The 23,839-nt window shown below is 41.6% G+C and overlaps 1 protein-coding gene and 1 long non-coding RNA gene across 2 annotated transcripts; one reads left to right on the top strand and one right to left on the bottom strand.

Annotated features, from left to right (window-relative positions):
* Nucleotides 1-9,145: 9,145 nt before the first annotated feature.
* On the top strand, nucleotides 9,146-16,442 carry LOC124015900. The gene is made up of 3 exons (XR_006835254.1): nucleotides 9,146-9,289; nucleotides 14,928-15,019; nucleotides 15,281-16,442. It is a non-coding gene; the product is annotated as an uncharacterized LOC124015900 (long non-coding RNA).
* Nucleotides 12,396-14,375, bottom strand: LOC124015806 (C-X-C chemokine receptor type 4-like). Its single transcript, XM_046331324.1, has 2 exons — nucleotides 14,292-14,375; nucleotides 12,396-13,981 (listed from the first exon to the last, which is right to left on the bottom strand). Exons 1-2 carry the CDS (start codon nucleotides 14,307-14,309, stop codon nucleotides 12,926-12,928), a joined length of 1,074 nt encoding a protein of 357 aa, XP_046187280.1. The 5' UTR covers nucleotides 14,310-14,375; the 3' UTR covers nucleotides 12,396-12,925.
* Nucleotides 16,443-23,839: the final 7,397 nt, after the last annotated feature.

The following is a 23,839-nucleotide window of genomic DNA, read 5'->3' as shown; positions in this document are numbered from 1 at the left end:
AAGGAGTTTCACTCAATCCGGGTAGAAACTGTGGCAAAGAACAATAGTTCCGCCAGAGCTGTGGAAATCTCCCTTTTTTATAATAATAATGAAAGATCGATAATATGGGTGTTCACACTTTTTATTTAAGCAATAAGGCACAAGAGGCAGTGCTGTATCATAAATATAGTCCCAGGTAAATGGCATTGTCGCGCCAGAGCAGTCAACCCATTTACCAGTGAGGGCCAGTCAACCCATTGACCTGTGACTGTATTCACGATAGCACTGCCTCGCATGCATTATTGCTTTTTTTTAAACTGTTACCAACATATTTAAATAACAATGATTTACATATTTTAATGAACGTTATACCATGGCATTGTTGAATAGTTGATTTCTGGTTGGCTTGAAGGTCATTCTGGAGCGTGCATTATTTCCATATAACACACAGTATATATGCATGGTAGAATTAAATGGCTGTAGGTCATATAAAAATGCCAATATACCACGCCTAAGGGCTGTTCTTATGCACGACGCAACACAAAGTGCCTGGATACAGCCCTTAGCCATGGTATATTGACAATACACCATAAACATCCACCATGCTATTATAAACTGCTTAACAACTTAACTATATTAATACAAATAAATGTTTTGTCATACTTGTGGTATATTTAAGCAATAAGGCCAGGGGGGTGTGGTATATGACAAATATACCACGGCTAAGAGCTGTTCTTATGCACGACTCAACGCAGAGTACCTGAATGCAGCCCTTAACCGTGGTATTTTGGTCATATACCACGAACCCCTGAGGGGCCTTATTGCTATTATAAACTGGTTTACCAATGTAATTAATGCAGTAAAGATAAATGTTTGTTCATACCCATGGTATATATGGTCTGAAATTCCACGGATTTTAGCATTCAGGGCTTAAACCACCCAGTTTATAATGATATATTTTCCTATAACACACAGTGTATTTCAAATCGAATCAATTTTTATTTGTCACATACACATGGTTAGCAGATGTTAATGCGAGGGTAGCGAATGCTTGTGCTTCAAGTTCCAACAGTGCAGTAATATCTAACAAGCAATCAAACAATTCCCCAACAACTACCTAATACACACAATAATAAAGGGGTGAATGAGAATATGTACATGTAAGTATATGGATGAGCGATGGCCAAGCAGCATAGGCAAGGTGCAATAGATGGTATCAAATACAATGTATACATGTTATATGAGTAATGTAAGATATGTAAACATTATTAAAGTGGAATTATTTAGAGTGCATTGTATAAAGTGACTTGTGATCCATTTATTACAGTGGCCAGTGATTGGGTCTCAATGTAGGCATCAGCCTCTCTGAGATAGTGATTGCTGTTTAGCAGTGTGATGACCTTGAGATAGAAGCTGTTTTTCAGTCTCTCGGTCCCAGCTTTGATGCACCTGTACTGACCTTGCCTTTTGGATGGTAGCGGTGTGAACAGGCAGTGGCTCGGTGGTTGATGTCCTTGATGATCTTTTTGGCTTTCCTGTGACATCAGGTGCTGTAGGTGTCCTGGAGGGCAGGTAGTTTGCCCCCGGTGATGCATTGTGTCTTGCGTCTCGACTCTGCATCTGTAAAAGTTTGTCAGGGTTTTGGGTCTGTGTGAGTGGACCATGAGTGGACCATTTCAGTTTGTCTGTGATGTGTACGCTGAGGAACTTAAAACGTTCCACCTTCTCCACTGCTGTCCCTTCAATGTGGATAGGGGGTTGATCGCTCTGCTGTTTCCTGAATTCTACAATCATCTCCTTTGTTTTGTTGACGTTGAGTGAGAGGTTGTTTTCCTGACACCACACTCCAAGTGCCCTCAATGAACAGCATTCTTTCATAGGTATTCCTTTTGTCCAGATGGGATAGGGCAGTGTGCAGTGTGATGGCGATTGCGTTGTCTGTGGACCTGTTGGGGCGGTATGCAAACTGAAGTGGGTCTAGGGTGGCCGGGAAGGTGGAGGTGATATGATTATTGACTAGTCTCTCAAAGCACTTCATGATGACAGTAGTCGGTAGTCATTTAGTTCAGTTATCTTGGACACAGGAACAATGATAGCCATCTTGAAGCATGTGGGACAACAGCCTGAGATAGAGAGCAATTGAATATGTCCGTAAACACACCAGCCAGATGGTCTGAGCATACTTTGAGGATGCGGCTAGGGAAGCCGTCTGGGCCAGCAGCTTTGCAAAGGTTAACACATTTAAATGTTTTACTCATGTCAACCACGGAGAAGGAGGGGAGGCGCAGTCATTGTTAGCGAGTTGCAACTGTGGCACTGTATTATCCTCAAAGCGAAAGAAGGTGTTTAGTTTGTCTGGAAGCGTGACGTCGGTGTCTGTGGCGTGGTTGCACGGTAGAATTCATTTTCTATTGTTTTACATGTTATTTTTATGCTGTAAATCATGGAACAGACCTTCCATGTCATTCATTATTTTTCCATAGAATGCATAGCACCTCGTTGATTATCCATTCCATGTTCTATGTTTCTATTTGATTCTATTTTTTTAACCTTTGTTTAACTAGGCAAGTCAGTTAGGAGTTTTAAGAAAATACCCCCCAAAAAAGTATGAGATAAGAATAACAAATAATTGAATAGCAGCAGTAAATAACAATAGCGGGGCTATATACAGGGGGTACCGGTACAGAGTCAATGTGCGGAGCACCGGTGTCGAGGTAACTGAGGTAATATGTACACGTAGGTTTAGTTATTAAAGTGACTATGCATAGATTATAACAGAGAGTAGCAGTAGCGTAGAAGTGTGTGTGTGTGGGGGGGGGTAGCTATTTGATTAGCTGTTCAGGAGTGTTATGGCTAGGGGGTAGAATGCACACATGACTGTAAGTCGCTTTGGATAAAAGCGTCTGCTAAATGGCATATATTATTATTATTATATTATAAGCTGTTTAGAAGCATCTTGGACCTAGACTTGGCACTCCGGTACCGCTTGCCGTGCGGTAGCAGAGAGGACAGTCTATGACTAGGGTGCATGGAGTCTTTGACAATTTTTAGGGCCTTCCTCTTACACCGCCTGGTATTGAGGTCCTGGATGGCAGGAAGCTTGGCCCCGGTGATGTACTGGGCCATATACACTACCCTCTGTAGTGCCTTGCAGTCAGAGGCTGTGCAGTTGCCATACCAGGCAGTGATTCAAACAGTCAGGATGCTCTCGATTGTGCAGCTGTAAAACCTTTTGAGGATCTGAGGACCCATGCCAAGTATTTTCAGTCTCCTGAGGGGGAATAGGTGTGTCATGCCATCTTCTCGACTGTCTTGGTGTGCTTGGACCATGTTAGTTTGTTAGTGATGTGGACACCAAGGCGCTTGAAACTCTCAACCTGCTCCGATAGTGCCACATCGGTGAAAATGGGGGTGTGCTCGGTCCTCCTTTTCCTGTAGTCCACAATCATCTCCTAAGTCTTGATCACGTTGAGGGAGAGGTTGTTGTCCTTGCACCACACGGTCAGGTCTCTGACCTCCTCCCTGTAGGTTGTCTCATCGTTGTCAGTGATCAGGCCTACCACTGTTGTGTCATCAGCAATCTGATGATGGTGTTGGAGTCGTGATTGTGTTGGAGTCGTGCCTGGCCGTGCAATCGTGAGTGAACAGGAAGTACAGGATGGGACTGAGCACGCACCCCTGAGGGGCCCCCATGTTGAGGATCAGCGAGGCGGATGTGTTGTTACCTACCCTTACCACCTGGGGGGCCCATCAGGAAGTCTAGGACCCAGTTGCAGAGGGAGGTGTTTAGTCCCAGGGTCCTTAGCTAGTGATGAGCTTTGAAGGCACTATGGTGTTGAACGCTGAGCTGTAGTCAATTAACAGCATCCTTACACACAGTTGAAGTCGGAAGTTTACATAAACCTTAGCCAAATATATTTAAACTCAGTTGTCCACAATTCCTGACATTTCATCCTTGTAAAAAATCCCTGCTTTAGGCCAGTTAGGATCACCACTTTATTTTAAGAATGTGAAATGTCAGAATAATAGTAGAGAGAATGATTCATTTCAGCCTTTACTTCTTTCATCACATTTTTGCCAATTCCTGCTGACAGAGCTGGTGTAACTGAGTCATGTTTGTAGGCCTCCTTGCTCGCACACGCCTTTTCAGTTCTTCCCACAAATTTTCTATAGGATTGAGGTCAGGGCTTTGTGATGGCCACTCTAATACCGTGACTTTGTTGTCTTTAAGCCACAACTTTGGAAGTATGCTTGGGGTCATTGTCCATTTCGAAGACCCATTTGCGACCAAGCTTTAACTTCCTGACTGATGTCTTGAGATGTTGCTTCAATATATCCACATAATTTTCCTTCCTCATGAAGCCATCTATTTAGTGAAGTGCACCAGTCCCTCCTGTAGCAATGCACCCCCATGGCCTGATGCTGCCCTTTACGCACCAAAGTACGTTCATCTCTAGGAGACAGAACGTGTCTTCTTCCTGAGCATTATGCTGGCTGCGTGGTCCCATGGTGTTTATACTTGCGTACGATTGTTTCTACAGATGAACGTGGAACCTTCAGGCGCTTGTAAAATGCTCCCAAGGATGAACCAGACTACAATTTTTATTCTGAGGCCTTGGCTGATTTGTTTTGATTTTCCCAGGATGTCAAGCAAAGAGGCACTGAGTTTAAAGGCAGGCCTTGAAATACATCCATAGGTACACCTCCAATTGACTCAAATGATGTCAATTATCCTATCAGAAGCTTCTAAAGCCATGAAATTTTCCAAGCTTTTTAAAGGGACAGTCAATTTAGTGTATGTAACCCACTGGAATTGTGCTACAGTTAATTATAAGTGAAATAATCTGTCTGTAAACAATTGTTGGAAAAATTACTTGTGTCATGCACAAAGTAGATGTCCTAACCGACTTGCCAAAACTATAGTTTGTTAATCAGAAATTTGTGGAGTGGTTGAAAAACAAGTTTTAATGTCTCCAACCTAAGTGTATGTAATCTTCCGACTTCAACTGTTGGTGTACCTTTTGTCCAGATATGAAAGGGCAGTGTGGAGTGCAATAGAGATTGCATCATCTGTGGATCTGTTGGTGCGGTATGCAAATTGCAATGGGTCTAGGGTTTCTGGGATAATGGTGTTGATGTGAGCCATGACCAGCCTTTCAAAGCATTTCATGGCTACAGACGTGAGTTCTACGGATCGGTAGTCATTTAGTCAGTTTACCTTAGTGTTGGGCACAGGGACTATGGTGGTCTGCTTGAGACATGTTGGTATTACAGACTCAGACAGAGAGAGGTTGAAAATGTCAGTGAAGACACATGCCAGTTGGTCAGCGTATGCTCGGAACACACGTTCTGGTAACCCGTCTGGCCCTACGGCCTTGTGAATGTTGACCTGTTTAACGGTCTTACTCACATCGGCTGTGGAGAGTGTGATCACACAGTTGTCTGGAACAGCTGATGCTCTCATTCATGTTTCAGTGTTACTTGCCTCGAAGCGAGCGTATAACTTATTTAGCTTGTCTGGTAGGCTCATGTCATTGGGCAGCTCTCAGCTGTACTTCTCTTTGTAGTGTGAAATAGTTTGCAAGCCCTGCCACTTCCGATAAGCGTCGAAGCCAGTGTAGTACAATTCGATCTTAGTCCTGTATTGACGCTTTGCCTGTTTGATGGTTCGTCAGAGTGCATAGCGGGATTTCTTATAAACTTCCGGTAGATAGTGTGGTCTACAGCTTATGATGAGATGCTCTACCTCAGGCGAGCAAAGCCTCGAGACTTCCTTAGATATCATGCACCAGCTGTTGTTTACATATATGCATAGGCCCTCGCCCTGTGTCTTACCAAAAGCTGCTGTTCTATCCTGCCGATATAGTGTTTAACCGGCTAGCTGTATGTTCGTAATGTCGTTGATCAGCCACGACTCGATGAAACATAAGATATTACAGTTTTTAAGTTCCCGTTGGTAGGATATACGTGCTTTCATTTCGTCCCATTTATTTTCAAGCGATTGAATGTTAGCTAGCAGGACGGAAGGCAAAGGCAGATTAGCCACACGTCGCCTGATCCTCACAAGGCACCCTGATATTTTTTCGCAAAATCTATGTTTCCTTCTCCAGCGAATTATGCAGATCTGGGCCTGGTCGGGTGTCTGTAGTATACCTTTCCCGCCCGACTCATTGAATAAAAACTCTGAGGTGAGTAATCGCAGTTCTGATGTACATAAGCTCTTTTCGGTCATAAGAGACAGTAGCAGCAACGTTATGTACAAAACAAGCTATGAACAACGCAAAATAACAAACAAAATTGCATGGTTGGTTTAGAGACGATTAGACGGCAGCCATCCCCTCCGGCGCCATCCTATATAATTCAGCCTGGATTCGAACTAGGGTATTTGTGGTGACGTTTGAGCTGCTTTTGAAAGCAAAAGTTGAATTGAAAACATTACTGGCATTGTTGAATTCAATTTTCATAATGGCAAGCTAGGACTGATGGTTTGCTTAGCTAAAATAGAAATGATGTTTGTTTGGTTACCATGGCAACTATTGTAGCTCTCTAGTAAACTTGGCAGCTACTTCAATTGATCTTGAACACATTTCTACCTGCATTTAAAGTTAAATTATAGGCATGGTATAAAGGGATAATCAACTTGGGGTAATATGTATTCTCTGGAAGGTCAGTTCCTCTTGGAACTTCCATGTCATTCATTATTTTCCATAGAACGCATATCCCCATTATCACATATTTATTTTAAGTCAACTTATACAATTTAATTCTTCCACCAGAAGATGGTTGTTAGTTCTTTTGGTCATGTTACTACAGACACAACCCTGTTTTTCATTCGTTTGGCTTAGTTGCTATGCAAAAGCACCGGTCATCTGTTCTGAACAAAATGGTTATGCAGGTTTGGTTAACTTTTTGTCACTTGCTAGCTGTCTAGCCAACTTCAGTTAAGTCAGTCATATCAAATATTGAACATGGAATGACAGTACACTAACTGAATTTTAGTTTGTTTAAGCTTTTTTTCTATTGGCATTCACTTGGATATGTCCATGATAATGACATTGATGCATGATTTCGACTGGCTCAGAAAAAGTTGTCTCATCTTGTCTGGGCACCATTCACTGTATGGTTCTACAGAGTTTGAAATTCAAAAGTGAAACATTGTTTCTGAGGTCTGACAGGCAGACAGTGCAGCTTATATTAACTCCCACTGTTAACCACCTGAGCCACGGCCTGTTCACACCACTACCATCCAGAAGGCGAGGTCAGAAAAACATCTTCTATCTCAAGGCCATCAGACTGTTAGCAATGTTAGCCAAATAGCCATCACTAGACGACTACCACCCGGTTACTCAATCATGCACCTTAGATGCTGCTGCCCTGTGTACATAGACATGAAATCATTGGTCACTTTAATAATGGAAGACTACTCACTTTAATAATGTTTACATACTGCTTTACTCATTTCATATGTACAGTTGAAGTCAGAAGTTTACATACACCTTAGCCAAATACATTTATACTCAGTTTTTCCCAATTCCTGACATTTAATCCGAGTAAAAATTCCCTGTCTTAGGTTAGTTAGGATCACCACTTTATTTTAAGAATGTGAAATGTCAGAATAATAGTAGAGAGAATGATTAATTTCAGCTTGTATTTCTTTCATCACATTCCCAGTGGGTCAGAAGTTTACATACACTCAATCAGTATTTGGTAGCATTGCCTTTAAATTGTTTAACTTGGGTCAAATGTTTCGGATAGCCTTCCACAAGCTTCCCATGATAAGTTGGGTGAATTTTGGCCCCTTCCTCCTGACAGAGCTGGTGTAACTGAGTCAGGATTGTAGGCATCCTTGCTCGCACACATTTTTTCAGTTCTGCCCACAAATTTTCTGTAGGATTGAGGTCAGGGCTTTGTGAGGGCCACTCCAATACCTTGACTTTGTTGTCCTGCCATTTTGCCACTACTTTGGAAGTATGGTAGGGGTCATTGTCCATTTGGAATTTGTGACCATTGCGACCAAGCGACCAAGCTTTATTGCAACCAAGCTTTATCTTCCAGACTAATGTCTTGAGAAGTTCCTTCAATATATCCACATAATTTTCCCTCCTCATTATGGCATCTAATTTTGTGAAGTGCACCAGTCCCTCCTGCAGAAAAGCACCCCCACAACATGATGCTGCCACCAATGTGCTTCACGGTTGGGATGGTGTTCTTCGGCTTGCAAGCCTCCACATTTTTTCCTCCAAACATAGCAATGGTCATTATGCCAAACAGTTCTATTTTTGTTTCATCAGACCAGAGGACATTTCTCCAAAAAGTATGATCTTTGTCCACATGTGCAGTTGCAAACCGTAGTCTGGCTTTTTTATGGCTGTTTTGGAGCAGTGGCTTCTTCCTTGCTGAGCGGCCTTTCGGGTTATGTCGATATAAGACTCGTTTTACTATGAATATGGATACTTTTGTACCTGTTTCCTCCATCTTCAGAAGGTCCTTTGCTGTTGTTCTGGGATTTATTTGCACTTTCCACACCAAAGTACGTTCATCTCTAGGAGACAGAACGTGTCTTCTTCCTGAGCGTTACGATGGCTGCGTGGTCCCATGGTGTTTTTACTTGCATACTATTGTTTGCACAGATGAACGTGGTACCTTCAGGTGTTTGGAAATTGCTCCCAAGAATGAACCGGACCGGAAATTACTTGTGTCATGCACAAAGTAGATGTTCTAACCGACTTGTCAAAACTATAGTTTGTTAACAAGAAATTTGTGGAGTAGTTGAAAAACAAGTTTTAATGACTCCAACATAAGTGTATGTAAACTTCTGACTATGCTGTATTCTATTCTACTGTATTTTAGTCAATGTCACTCCGCCATTGCTCGTTCTAATATTGATATTTTTCTTAATTATTTTACTTTTAGATTTGTGTGTATTGTTGTAAATTGTTAGATGCACTGTTGGACCTAGGAACATAAACATCTGCTAAATATGTGTATGTGACCAATACAATTTGATTTGATTTGAACATGTGATCCAAACTATATATACAGAAGTATGTGGACACCCCTTCAATTTTGGGGATTTGGCTATTTCAGCCACACCCGTTGCTGACAGGTGTATAAAATGGAGCACACGGCCATGCAATCTCTGTAGACAAACATTGACAGTAGAATTTATGCCCTGCCAGATCTGCCCTGGTTAACTGGAAACTTCTAGGAGCAGCAACAACAGCTCAGACACTAAGTAGTAGGCCACACAAGCTCACAGAACGAGACCACTGAGTTTTTTGTTGTTGTTTTTTCACCTTTATTTAACCAGGTAAGCCAGTTAAGAACAAGTTCTCATTTACAACTGTGACCTGGCCAAGATAAAGCAAAGCGGTGCGAAGCGCGTAGTGTTAGTGCGTAAAGATATTCTGTCATCGGTTGTCATCGGTTGCAACACACTACCAAGTTCCAAACTGCCTCTAGAAGCAATGCACAAGAACTGTTAGTAGGGAGCTTCATGAAATGGGTTTACATGGCCGATTAGCCGCAAACAAGCCTAAGATCACCATGTGCAATTGTCATGTAGGATATATTTCATCTCCGATGTTTTTTGAAGACAAATACCTTTGCACAATGAGCACTTGTTGTCTCTCAAATACATCACTACATTTATTAGTTAGCTAGCTATCAAACTTTAGCGATATTAGCATTGACATGAATTCAGTCAAAACACCTCGAAACAAGACATGATGTCAAAAACAAGATTAAACTATCTGACACCACTCACTTAAGATCCCCTACATTGTATTTTTTGTCATTGTTGGTAGCTATCTGGCCAACCAGAATCACAACAACATACAGACTTTTGCCCCATTGAAGGTGCGCATTGTCTTCGTGATGTTGTCAGCGAACACATCTTTTGTACCAGTCATATTAAATCAGGTACAGCTCAAGTATTTTAAATAAATTAGTATCAAGTAGTTTATGTGTTTGACCCCGGTCCGATACACAGATTTACACAGCGTTGTTTTTCCCCAGTGTGTGACCCCACTGACATTTTATTTTACATTAATGGCCTCGGCAACTAAATTACTTTGACACCCCTGCTGGGGGAGCATGAGTATTTTCACAGGCTGTTGGCCACAGGAGCTCCTGATGCAGGAAACAGTCTTCCTGCTGGTCACTTCCCAACTAAAACAATGTAACCGTTAATAATAGGCTAACGCCCCAGAGGTACCTTGTCTGTTTGTTTTACCAAAGCCCCCAACTCACAACACTATGTGACACTTCCATAAGGTTAATATGAAGGTGGTCTTGCTATTCCCCAATAATGTCATCCCACAAGTTTCACCATAGCTAAGGATAAAATCTTGCAATGGAATTGATTTTTATTCAGTATGTCCATCGATTGGAACCCATCAACAGTTGAATGCATATTGATAATGAACCCAGTTTCAGACACAATGTCCTGTGCATGTCAACAGCTTCAGCCTTTAACCCCTCAAAAGGGCAAAGCATCCTATCCAAATGTTGACTCAAAGTATTTTGTCAAATGTTTACCTTAAAACCAAAAATATTTGAATTTCAAGTCATTGATTTGTGTTGTAATCAAGGTACATCTAAATTATTCTGTCTAAATTAGAGGATAGTGATGATCGTGATGGTCGCATTAAAACTGAATTGATCTTCTGACAAAATAAGCAAATAATTTCTATGTCATTTCAATACAATACATTTCCGATCACATATCAAAGGAATTGATATTCCACCACCAAAATGTTTAGATGGTGCATGAACAGAAGTGCTTGATCAGTGACAAGCTTTGTATGATGGCATGAAGTTGGGGTGTCCTCTAAAGTAGTCTGGAAGCCTCCGATCTGTCATATAGAGTAGGGGTTCCTAAACTTTTTAACTCGGGGCCCCCTTCCAGCATTGGGAAACACTGTTCATGACACAAACTGTTCACACCCCTTTTGTTGGTGGAGAGAATGTTGCAGGTTTAAAGCTTATTTCCTGCAATTCTCTACATTTTGCCATGTCTAATGTGAATTGATGTGTTATTTAAATAACAAATTAATTACAGCGATATGGGCTAAAAATCCTAAATATACAAACATTAGCTGACATGGGCTAGTTGATCTGGACATTTCTGACAAGTTATAAATATCTCTCTAAGGTATGCAATGGCTAACATGACAAGGTGAACTACCCAATTTCGAAATTGCACTTTGTGCATTCCACTATTACAATTTTCAAGAGTAAGTTTAAAGCCAGACTGAGTTCCTTTAAAAAATCTGTATATTTCTTTTGTTATGGGGGGGGAGGCGCCCTCCCTGTCCACCCCTCGCCCCACAGTTTGGGAACCACTGATATAGAGGTTTCCAGGTGAAGGTTAAGAAGCAGAAGTGGTGAGCACATCTGAACTCAATAGAGTGTGAATGGCACAATTCTCCATTCAGCTCATTCAGGCAGCTGAGCTCTCATGCTAATAGGTGGACCATTCCAACACATTAACAAATGAAAAAGCACTTCTCATTGCATCCTGTTTTATTGTGAGCAGACTATAAAAACCTAGACAAAAAAATAAGCTTCTGGGACTGATGGGGGTATTTGATACCTTTTTAATGTAAAGATATGGTAATGCCTCCTATTTGGACTCTGGTGAAATGACTGTGAACACCATAATGCAGTGAAGCCATACAGCTACTTCATTCGCCATGGCATCCTTTGTTGTGGCTGCCTCCAGTCTCCAACTTGATCATCAGCCTTTCATCATTTCAAATGAATACATTCACCATTCATCAATGGCTTAGGAACGATTAACATGTCTGTCTGCTTATTTGTTTCAAATTCTATGGGCCTACATAATCAGTGTGTTCCCTTATTGTATTACTATCCCAATTTTACTTTAGCCTTTAGATTTCAAAAAATCAATTATTAATCTCAATCTTTGTTTGTCAACATCAACAAAGCACCAATCTGGGATTGGTTGGTGGACGTCGTTCAGCATCTCTAATCATAAACTCAGATAGTTTAAAAATGACATCATTGAGTTGAAACACACTGGGCCATTACGCGCTCGGTACATTATTAGGGGAGGGGGTGCAGTCCATCTTATGAAAACATTGTAGGCAAACTAAACTAAACACCCATTATTCTCTTACTCCAGCGGAAGCCATATGGGTGCTCATTTTGACTCAACCTCAGAGCTTTTGTACTGCCGCGGCTGATTAAGATGTTAAAGTGCACAGATGCCCTTGCAATTACAAGGCTCTCAGTCCTCCTCAGTCAGAGAAGGTGGAGGCATTTGTGTTGGAGACCTGACACACCTCCCCCCTCTACTCAGACCTCTCCTTTGCCCCCCCCCCCCCCCAGGGGACATCAGTCACCCACTTGGAAGAACATTTTTGGGGGAAGAAATCAACACCACACAGCCATCACATGTCCTTTCTCATTTTATTTTTATTTTAGAACATTTGAGAACACACAAAAATGCAATGACTTTGAAATGATACAAACACTTAATAACAAAATACAAAAAAATAATAAAAAAACGTGCAGCATGAGCGACAGCAATAAATAGTAACTTCTTATCGCACAACTTAAGTGCGAACACAAAGGGCAAACAACTATGTACAGATCTTTAGAAGAAAACAGATAGTATCCCATAGCAGGTATGAAGAAGAATTGCATGTCCCATCATATTGCTAGAACAATGCATCCTTTATAATGATCTGCAAGGAAATGTAGCAGGAGTAATATATACATTTGACAAGTCAATGGCCACCAGGCTCTGCCTGTAGATTTAAATCGTCTATTTACATACAACAATTTGATTTAGGGAGAACGAAAACTCAAGTGGCAACTACAAATAGACAAATCTTTAAAAACTGTACAAAATGTAGTTTGTCCCTGAAAATATAGCTTAGTTTTAACCTGAAGGTTAAAAGTCATTGGTTGGTGACTGTTAACTGGACAGGGCACCTGAAGACTCAGATTCAGTAGACACAGATGAAATGGGTCCTCTCTTTTTTGTCAGTATCTTATGACTTGATCTACTGCTGACAGTCAGTGCATTCCGGGCAGATTTCTTAAATTTAACACCCAGGAAAGCATAAAGGATAGGGTTGAGACAACAGTGAAAGTATGCCAGAGCCTCTGTGATTGAGATCCAAGTCTGCAGACTCTGCTCCAGGGCACAGCTATGGGAGATCACATTGAGCAACATCAGGGTGTCCACGAAGATCCCCACACAGTATGGCAGCCAGCAGCTGAAGAAGCACAGGACGAGGATGACAGTGGTCTTGAGAGCCTTTCTCTTCAACACCTGACCCTTGGACCCCTGAGACAGCTTGGCGATGATGATGCAGTAGCAGGTGAGGATGACCAACCCGGGAAGGACAAAGCCTACCAGAATGTGCTGGAAACGGAACCCCGCCATCCAATAGAAGCTAGTTTCCTGGGGGTAGATGCGTTGACAGATGGTTCTGGAGACTCTATTCTGAGCTGTGGCAAACACTATGTCAGGCAAGGTGAGAATCACAGCAGGTAGCCATACAGCTACATAGATCACTCTGTCTGCAAGAAACGTCCTGGTGGTTTGACTATTGGTGGCATGCACCACTGCCAGGTACCTGTCCATACTGATAAAGGCCAGAATGAGGACGCTGCTATACAGGTTGATGGTGTAGATCACATGCACAGTGGTACAGAGGAAACCTCCAAAGTACCAACTGCTGGCCGCATCCACCGCCCAGAAAGGTAGCGTGAGGACGAATAGGAGGTCGGCCACCGAGAGATGCAGCCTGTATTTATCAGTCTTCGTTTGGACCTTTTTCTGGTAGCCCATCACTATCAATACCAGTCCATTCCCGACGATTCCTAACAGGAATATTATTCCGTAAACTGTCGGTAAGAAGATCCTTTGAAAATCATCACCACTGACTCTGTTGCACGGCTCCTCATAGCTCAAGTCATAATCCCCTGATTCTTCCGAGCTGTTGTCGTTGTAAAAAATGATGGTCTGCAAAAAAAAGGGGGAGAAAGTGTGAATGTATAATAGTTTATAATAAGTCTATTAAATCGAATAATTTGCTGTTTGTGAAAATATAATGTATGCCTATTTTGGGCTACATCTGCTATATTTGAGAAACTTCCATTATTCACTTGGAGAAAATTAAATACACACAAAAATAGCGGTCAATTATTGATGATATAATCTGAGAAACATTGTCTAATTGATTCTACAGGAAAACGATATATAGCCCTATCCCTATATTACATCTATAGAGAGTATTAGCTACGTTTTTGAATGACTGAAATGGTAAACTCACCTCGTAATAAGAAGACATCGTGACTGAAAGAGAGCACTGTTTCTCTGCGGGTGCAGTGTATGAGCAACTTTGGTGACCTGAAGATTTGAATGCGCCTAAATAGCCTACTCCCCTTGCAATACCCCCTTGCGCTCCTCCCACAGGCGGAGCCCTTGGTGGCGTGTGACACCATGTAGTTTTTAGGGTTATACCACAGAAGTGGCCGACGCCCCCTAAATGCATAGACTATGAGAAAACGAAGTAGCCCGTATTTTACATTGGACCGATTCTACGCATGATTTTGAATGACGCGTAAATTGGGTTTGGAATCTCCGTGCACGGTGCAGCTATGTATTTTTCTCACAATAAATCAACGATGCTCCTCTCAACATTGATTTGGAGTGCTGTCAGGTATTTGTTGTGATGTGATTTGTCTGATAACAGTTTTCCCCAAACCCAGCCGCGGCTCTTTCCACAGGTTGTCACTTTCTAAATAGGCTACTGTTGTGTCTACACTTTTCAGGTGCTGATTGACCCAACGGGTTTGAAATATCCCTCTCTCCCTTATGTACTCATTCCCAAGACAGATCATAACCCTGAACTCCGTTCTTCTCGCCCTTTTTTCAACCAAAGTACTCTCACCATCTCTTATTTCAGTTGAAGTAATCCCCAGCAAGGGTTAGGTGATGACAAGGGGGCAGGTCACTATGAACTTTAGTGAAGAAAATGGTCACTCTGTAACCAAATAGGTGAGTATAGTATGCAAAGTTATCCTCTTTGAAATCTGATATGACTGATTGATTGAATGACTCCATCCACTTCACCAGTTCAATGTATGTGGGTTGTAAAAGCAAGTGTTTTTATGCACCACACTAATCACATCAGATACTATACATAGTGCAGAGTGGAGACCACCAGTTGATGTGGATAGGAGGAGAAGAGGAAGCAGTTTTATTAGGAACCCTTCTAATATATTTTTTTGCACTTTGGTTCAACTCTGTTTTCTGCAGGTCCCGTACTCCTGAGGAGAGGGGCCGGAGAGAGAGGGAGAATGCCCAATGTATGGGAAAGGATGCCCTGCTCTTATCAAAGCTAGCCACTGGCAAACAGTTGTTTTCTGTCCCTTTGAAATCGAAATCTGTGGTTGAAGAAGTGCTGATGGATTAAATGTAGAAGTGGTGTCTTCCTACATAAAACCCCACACTCTAAAACCACTTCACGCCACACGCAATGATGAATAGAGATTGCAGAGATTTTTTATTGCGAAAGCATACCGTCAGAAAAGAAATAGTGAATTTGACAGTTTGTCGGAGTCCTCCTTTGGGGGGGAAGTGAATGCAGACTTGAAAACCTTGTTCTAGGGCTCACAGAAGATAAAGAAACACGTTTTGTGCCTCCAGTACAAATGTTTACCCAACTATTCATTGCATTTTATGTACACTCGTGTTTTAGTAGATACTCCACCATGCATGGAACAACACAGAAATGACTGTGAAATACATTATTCTTGCCCACATTGTTTCTAGTGACTCTTGAATGTAAATCAAACCACTTTGGTTTTAGAGACCCTAATGCTAGATTGAGAGATATAATGTTTGTTTAGATCCTTTAAAAAAATAGAAATGTAGTTGATATTTTCACTCTCTTTGTTGTTTTCTATTGGCGTGCACTTTTCTTTTTTGCACAATCTCTAATGTTTTTCTCTTCCAAAAGACTGCGGAAAAGTCTGCAGGTCTGCAAACCCCAATGTAAGCTGCAGGAGCTTGTAGATAGCATTCGGAAATCAGAATACAAAATACCTATGAGCTACTTACAATGCAAATCAGAAGTGTGAACAGCCGTAAGAGGGCTCTTCAGTCAAGAATGGGTATTAAAATGAAGTAAGAATGCAGGGGAGATAAATAGAAGAATAAGCAGAGTCTTGTAGAGGTTGAGTCAACAATGGTTGTTTTCCAGTCACAACTCATCCATGGCCCACAGCAAGTTAGCAGAGAACATTTTCAGCATGATTGAAGCACTCCAATATCACCTTCACCATTTTTGTTACCACATAGAAAAGGAGGTACACCCTTTTGTTGTTGACTTTTGGGTTTCCCCCAAAAATAAGGAGTTTTTGAAATATGCTTTTCATCTGTCTGTAAGGAATGCCAACTGGTTGCAGCATATTTAAATGGGTGGGTCTTCAATAAAAGTGTTTTGATTAATTACGCAATATGGTACTTCTATGGATATTTGTCTCGAATGCAAGTACATACCCATTCGATTCCTATACTGAAACATTAGGAATACAGAGCTTACAGAGCTTTCCTCTCTCTGTTTATTCGTGTTCTCTTTTCCGATAGGTTGATTTACCAACGTACAACATCTGTTAAAGTCTCTGGTTTATTTTGTTGTTCGTTTCAACATGTCTGAACATTAAGGCATTCTCAGTATTCCTATTGGAATGTACAACTCCAGTATCTAAAATGATTTTATCGGGGTACTAGTGTTCTTCATGGTCTGTGGAGTCTTGGGGGAGGGGGAAGCTGTTTGCCATCTAGTAGGAGGTAGTAGGGATGAGAGATCTCCTCGTGCTTGTTTTGGCCTGCTCCCTGTGCTTTTGTGCAAACGTTTGTCTCCTTGTAAAGAGAGATGGGGTGAATAGAACCTGACACCTGAGTAGGTGACACCTCACCCATATGAACAGTGGTGATGTAGACAATTAGTCATAAAAACAAACATGTTTGGCTTTACATAGCTCCAAGTAGCTGAAGTTAATCGGAATTCATGTAGGAGGGTGCCAGCAAAAAAATGTAATTGGCACTTTGAAATATCTTAAAGATTACATTCTTCTTGTGTAGAATTTTTTTTGTTCAGAAAGCTTCCGGAATGCATGTTTGAATGCTTGTGTTTATAGAAAGCCCTAAAAATGTAAACAATAGACCCGCTTTAAGGACAAAGGTTGTCCTTATCTGAGGAAGGCACCTTCAGAAACGTCCTACTTGGGTGTGGGGTGACTGTATTGACTTTAGGAAAGCTCCTCCACTGACATCATTGGTCACAATATGCTGGTCAGCAGGGCCTTTGCAGTATATGAACCACCTGTCTGTCAGAAACATCACTTATTTCTGAAGTTCTGTTGAAGAAAAACAACAACTTAAACCTTAGGTATGAATTGGAATGTTTCAGACAGTTGTGAAACAAGAGGGTGAGACACGGGCAGGTGGGAGAAATAGTGGGAGGATGAGGATAGAAGAACCCCGGTCTCCGGTGGGGAGATGCATATGTGTGGTTAGAGCTGGGGGGTTGTTTACAGCTACATCACAGACTCTGCATGTGAAGTTCTGTTTTATCAATAGAGCAGATTCTCTTTAGAAAAAAAAATGTATTCTGCCGTATTCTGCTGTTTTATGAACAACAGACTTTTTGTGACAGGAGGAACGCACCCAAACTTGTCTGAACAAAAAGAGGTTTTCGTTTCACCACCTGTTTAGGGTGAGACCTGTCTAACAGTATATAATTCTTACAAGCCAGCTCGTTGTTGCTGCTGGCCAAGGAACAGCCAGACAGGCTCTTAGCTGATGTTTAGCATGGTTCCTGTCACAGAGTTGACAGTCTACTTCAAATCAAAGACGGCCTCTGATTCATTGTTTAAATCTACAAATCGGTAATATGCAACATATTGGTGAAAGAGCTCACTGGAAATAAACTAACGCAGTCGGCGTAACTCATTGTTGAAAAGTACTGCATTACTGCATTTTGCTGTGATAGCAGGTGCCTACATCAGAACTGGCAGTGAAAGGTCAAGTGATGACTGTGTCCATCCTTCGCTTCATGCTTATACGCGGTCATTTAGCGCTTCTCATACAGAAATATAAAGAGGCTTGTATAAAGTCAGCAAACACAACTTCCTCTGTAAAGGTGGGGTCAAACAGGAAGTGGTAGGTTTTCAGAACATCTCTTCCTCTACATCTATCAGTTCTGTATAGAGACAAGCCCTTGTGGAATGCTCTGCCACCAGAGGTTACTCAGGCAAAAAGCAAGTTTAGTTTTAAAAAACAAATAAAAAATATATCGTATCACAGTACCACTCCTCTTTCTAAATATCTAATTTAACTGTACTGTATACAAGAATACGAGTATGTGTATATGAATACTGTGTAAATAGTATTTTTGTTGTTTCTTGCTGTCTTTTGTATATCTAAGTCTTTTTTTATTTTATTGAATTTTGTGACATAATGTATGTTGTTCTTGTCTATTACTGTTCTGTACTTTATCATGTATTTGTACATTTTGTGTGGACCCTAGTAAGAGTAGCTGCTGCATGTGTTGTAGCTAATGGATTCTAATTAACTAAACCTTGTTGACACAAATGTGACCTGACATGGGTTCACTGAGTAGTAGAAGTTTGAAAAAAGGCATGAGCCAATAAAATTGAAATAGGTGTCACTTCCCGTGAGGCTGTTGGGGAAGTGTATATCCAATTGGCTTGGAGCCCAAGTATAAGCCACAGCAGTGGTTGAGAAATGTAGTGCTATGTTTTATAAGGGAAGGGTGTTTTTCATGTGTGTCCATGATAAATGCAACACGGGTTCCCTTTCCTTTGTTCCTAACGGCTAAACTGTGGTTTGCGGTGTGCAATAGCCTTAACCAACACCCAGTCTTCTTTTGTGAGATCTCAAATACTACAGTTGATATTACAAAAATAGACCATGCAGCTCAAATAATTCTGCATTTAGGCCTATCCCTCTCTATGTAAATATTAATTTCAGTGGTTTATAAAATAATTATAATTTAGTTATTTTTGTCTGGAACACTGATTCTCAAACCTGGTCCTGGGGCTGCACATTTTTCGTTTTTGCCCTATCCCTACACAGCTGATTCAAATTAAAAACGGATGATTTGAATCAGGTTTGTGGTGCTAGAGCAAAAACAAAAATGTGCACCCCTCTGGGTCCCCAGGACCAGGATTGAGAACCACTGCTAATGAAGGACAGGTGATTTAGCATATAATTCAATAGCTCCCCATCAGTCTGAGTGATTCTCCTTCAGTGCTCCTCTTTCCATGGGCAGCAGGAGAGCTCTTTGCAGCACCTATTTGTGACAGAAGGCAACGAAAGGGATCACCACAGGCTGCCCTTCAAGCTTTCACTGGTCTGAGATATCCATATGGCCCGGGTAGCTTTTAGAAGAGAGGGAAGGCCCCATCCAATGTATAGGCAGGTCAGCACTGCCCTGATCTACTTAGATAAGAGGAACAATAGTCCAGATGACAGTAGATAAGGTTTATAGACAGTCTGAGGAGATCAAGTCATAAACCTTCTGTTAATCCAGACTTAATTCAAATCCCCTGTATTAGCACTCAGTGAGACATCAACATGCAGATAAGGCTCACTATTGAGCACATTCACATCTTCATTATTAATTGGTGTATTGTTACACAATACATCAAATGATGCTTTATTAATTGAAAAGGGAATAGATGTATTTCAGTATAGCAGAGTGAACATTTTTTATTTCAAAAAAAGTGTTTTGATTTAAGATTGCTTGTCACTTTCCTTTCTCTCGGATGAGAACAAAATTAGCTTTAAAACATGGGAATCATGTGGTGAGCATGGATACATCTGACTATTAGCAAATTGTTTCACATGAAGATGAGATCTTCATTAGCTTTATAAATGTTACGTAGATGGAGCATTTTTAATAATCCTCTCTGCAAAGACACAACGTTACATCAGATCTGTCACCTCTGGCATTTGCTTTTAGGCCTGATTTATAGCTCCACTCATCACGGTCGGACTGAGCCCATTAACTATTTAACTCTGATGGAAATGCAACATATACAGTATGATAATTCCTGTCAAGGCATGACCCTTTCAATGAGAAGATAGTTGGAATATACTATGTTATGGCATGGATCTGTCCCAAATACTAGAAAACAAAGAACCAAAGGATGGATATCAGCCTAGCTAGAGAGACACTTTTTACTTCTGCTCTGGTGCCTTAAAAGTCTGAAACACGACACAGACGGTCCTTCTTGCCTGAAGCGAGAACAAAACAAATGGTTGTTTTATTTTTATTTTCCTGTTGTCTCTAGGAAAGGGTAATAGAAAGTAAAACAGGCACCTGATTCGTTTCTGCTCTCTTTCACAGGAAGTGAGCAATAATTATGAGCCCCCAAGTGAAACTGTACTCCTAATTATAGTGCGTTCAGTCGTCTGGTGCTCCCAAGGAGCCAGTAGGAATCGGTTGCCAGCTGGGGTTTGTGTTTGAGGAGGAACAAAAGCAGTTCCTCAGACTGATTATTGGTAATGTTCATTATTTCACAAAAACATTTTTGATGTGAATGCGACAGTTGATTTTAGGCGTCCTCTTTTGATCTCAAACTAGCAGAAATGCACAGTGGGATGATACAACACTTTTCTTGAAGATTAAGGTAGTTTCCCTTGGGAATAATACAATTGGTGGGTTTTTAAGCAAAGTAAACAACCCTCCCTCCCCCAGTGGTATAGTTTCCTCCTTCTGTAGTCTCTGTGGACAGATCCTAAAGGATCTCACTCTGGGCCCGAGGGCTTTGTAATCTGCTGGCTTTTGGTTTATTTTCCCAGAGTTTGAGGCACAATAGAAATATTTTCTTGCTAAATACTTAAGATCCCTTTGCTGATATGGAGGGTTTATTTTCCTTGCTTGCTCCCCTGAATCCTTCGAGGATTGTTTTTGACTAAATATAGATCTGGTGTAAATAATACATTTGGTTTCACTGCTCATTGACCAGTGTCCTGTCTACCTGGTTGATGATTTAATAGGGGTAAGTTAGGCCATTTAAAACAGGAGGTAAATGATGGTTTACTGCTCATTGAACATCAACATGTCTTTTTATGGAACACAAACATAGCCCTTCAATGTGTCAGAGCTTCTTCTTTGGTTGGTTAATTGTTTCATGAGGTGCAATTTGTGGAAAACTCAGCTCAGTTATATTGGCAATATCTGTGTGAAATGTATTTCTGAAGTAAATCTGTTTTTACTCATTAGATGTGACGCGCAGGTATTTTGAGAAAAAAATAGGACTGTCTGTAAATGTCCCATATGTCTCTGTAGAGATGTTGGTTGAACTTTCTCATAAGACTCCTGAGCTTAACGGCAAGAATGAAATTATCTTTTATCTATCTTCCAACCTTGAAATAATCAAGGATTTTACAGAGCTTGTTAGCAGCCACGTATAAACTGATACTGTATTGACTGATTGTTATCTGCCAAGGACCTGGACACTTTGATATTTGTTTTGGGCTATTGGCATCTAAGGCAGACCACAGGCTTATCAAGTGTCAGCAGCAGACACTCTCGGTTATCAGCTGCATCTACATTGCTGTAAGAGTTGGGTCCTTCAGTTATCTTTGTCTACAGTGGTCATGTGTTTACTCCGGTCCTGTATCAAGATAAGCCTGGTATATTTGGTTGTTTTATAATACATTAATATACTGCAGCTATCACATACGCTATACACCTGTGTCATTCCCATAGTGGAAATATCTTGTATCACAACATAATGTAAAAACATTTGTGTGCCTGTTTTAAGCACAATGGGTCCTGATTGGACAGTAATCGCAGAGAAATTGTACATATGTAGTTATAGCCATGTTCATGAAGCAGAGATTCCTTTATATTTCACACTCATTTGTAGCAAAGGTGATTGTTCAGAACAGGCTGCCTGCCAACTTACAGTACTGCAGTGAAACCTCTGGACACTCATCATTCAATCATCGTTCACCTCTCCAACAGAGGGCACAGACGTCGGCTTTCATTCTTCCTTCAAATCAAATCAATGTCTGTTCCATCATGGAGCCCCATTGCTTCAGGGGCTAGTTAGGATCAATCTGCAGGGTATTGTCTTGCAGGATGATGTCTGTTCACTAGCTAGCTGCTTATATCTGGTACTGAGGCACGTGTGTCTGTAGACTAATTGAATTATCAGGGGTAGTACGCTCCCTTGGGATATTTCCATATGGTTTCATATGTATCATCTCTGCATGTCTGGCAGACATATCAGTGTGGATGACGGATCACCATCTCAAGCTGAACTTCGGCAAGACGGAGCTGCTCTTCCTCCCGGGGAAGGACTGCCCGTTCCATGATCTCGCCATCACGGTTGACAACTCCATTGTGTCCTCCTCCCAGAGCGCTAAGAACCTTGGCGTGATCCTGGACAACACCCTGTCGTTCTCAACTAACATCAAGGCGGTGGCCCGTTCCTGTAGGTTCATGCTCTACAACATCCGCAGAGTACGACCCTGCCTCACACAGGAAGCGGCGCAGGTCCTAATCCAGGCACTTGTCATCTCCCGTCTGGATTACTGCAACTCGCTGTTGGCTGGGCTCCCTGCCTGTGCCATTAAACCCCTTCAACTCATCCAGAACGCCGCAGCCCGTCTAGTGTTCAACCTTCCCAAGTTCTCTCACGTCACCCCGCTCCTCCGCTCTCTCCACTGGCTTCCAGTTGAAGCTCGCATCCGCTACAAGACCATGGTGCTTGCCTACGGAGCTGTGAGGGGAACGGCACCTCAGTACCTCCAGGCTCTGATCAGGCCCTACACCCAAATAAGGGCACTGTTCATCCACCTCTGGCCTGCTCGCCTCCCTACCACTGAGGAAGTACAGTTCCCGCTCAGCCCAGTCAAAACTGTTCGCTGCTCTGGCTCCCCAATGGTGGAACAAACTCCCTCACGACGCCAGGACAGCGGAGTCAATCACCACCTTCCGGAGACACCTGAAACCCCACCTCTTTAAGGAATACCTAGGATAGGATAAAGTAATCCTTCTCACCCCCCTTAAAATATGTAGATGCATAGATGCACTATTGTAAAGTGGCTGTTCCACTGGATGTCATAAGGTGAATGCACCAATTTGTAAGTCGCTCTGGATAAGAGCGTCTGCTAAATGACTTAAATGTAAATGTAAATGTAATGTATCTGACAATATTAGGTGACTTAAAGATATATGGGGTGACAGGTACCCTAGTAGTTAGAGCGTTGGGCCACTAACCGAAAGGTTGCTGGATCGTCTCCCTGAGCTGACATGGTAAAACTCTGTCCGTCTACCCCTGAACAAGGCAGTTAACCCACTGTTCCCCACTAGGCTGTCATCGTAAATAAGAATATGTTCTTAAGGTTCTTAACTGACTTGCCTATTTAATTAAAGGAGAAATACTATTTTTGTGTTATTTAATTGTATATATCAGAACTGTCTTCTGTGTCTTAGGGGAGATTCTCAGTGCATATCAGGTATATCCTTAGACGTTATTCAATTATTGTGATTATGATCCAAAGGAGATCTTTTATGTATTTCAAATAACTTGCTTTTGTCCTCTCCTGTGACCTCCTACACCCCAGTGTCTCAGTCAGTACATCAGTCTTCCTCGCCTAACAATGTCCAAAAAGAGTTACTCAACCACAGACTCACCACCTGTGCCTCTCCCTCAAGACAACAGTCTCCCATTTCCAAGCTATTCTCTTAGTCATGATTCATTGAATGAAGTACTTTTCGTGCCCACGGGCAGGTTTTCATAATAGGCAAAAGAAAAGTTGTTTAGTAAA

Source organism: Oncorhynchus gorbuscha, linkage group LG01 (assembly GCF_021184085.1).
Source record: "Oncorhynchus gorbuscha isolate QuinsamMale2020 ecotype Even-year linkage group LG01, OgorEven_v1.0, whole genome shotgun sequence".
NCBI lineage: Eukaryota > Metazoa > Chordata > Actinopteri > Salmoniformes > Salmonidae > Oncorhynchus > Oncorhynchus gorbuscha.
The sequence above is the reverse complement of the archived record's forward strand: the minus strand, read 5'-3'. Positions and strand labels throughout refer to the sequence as shown.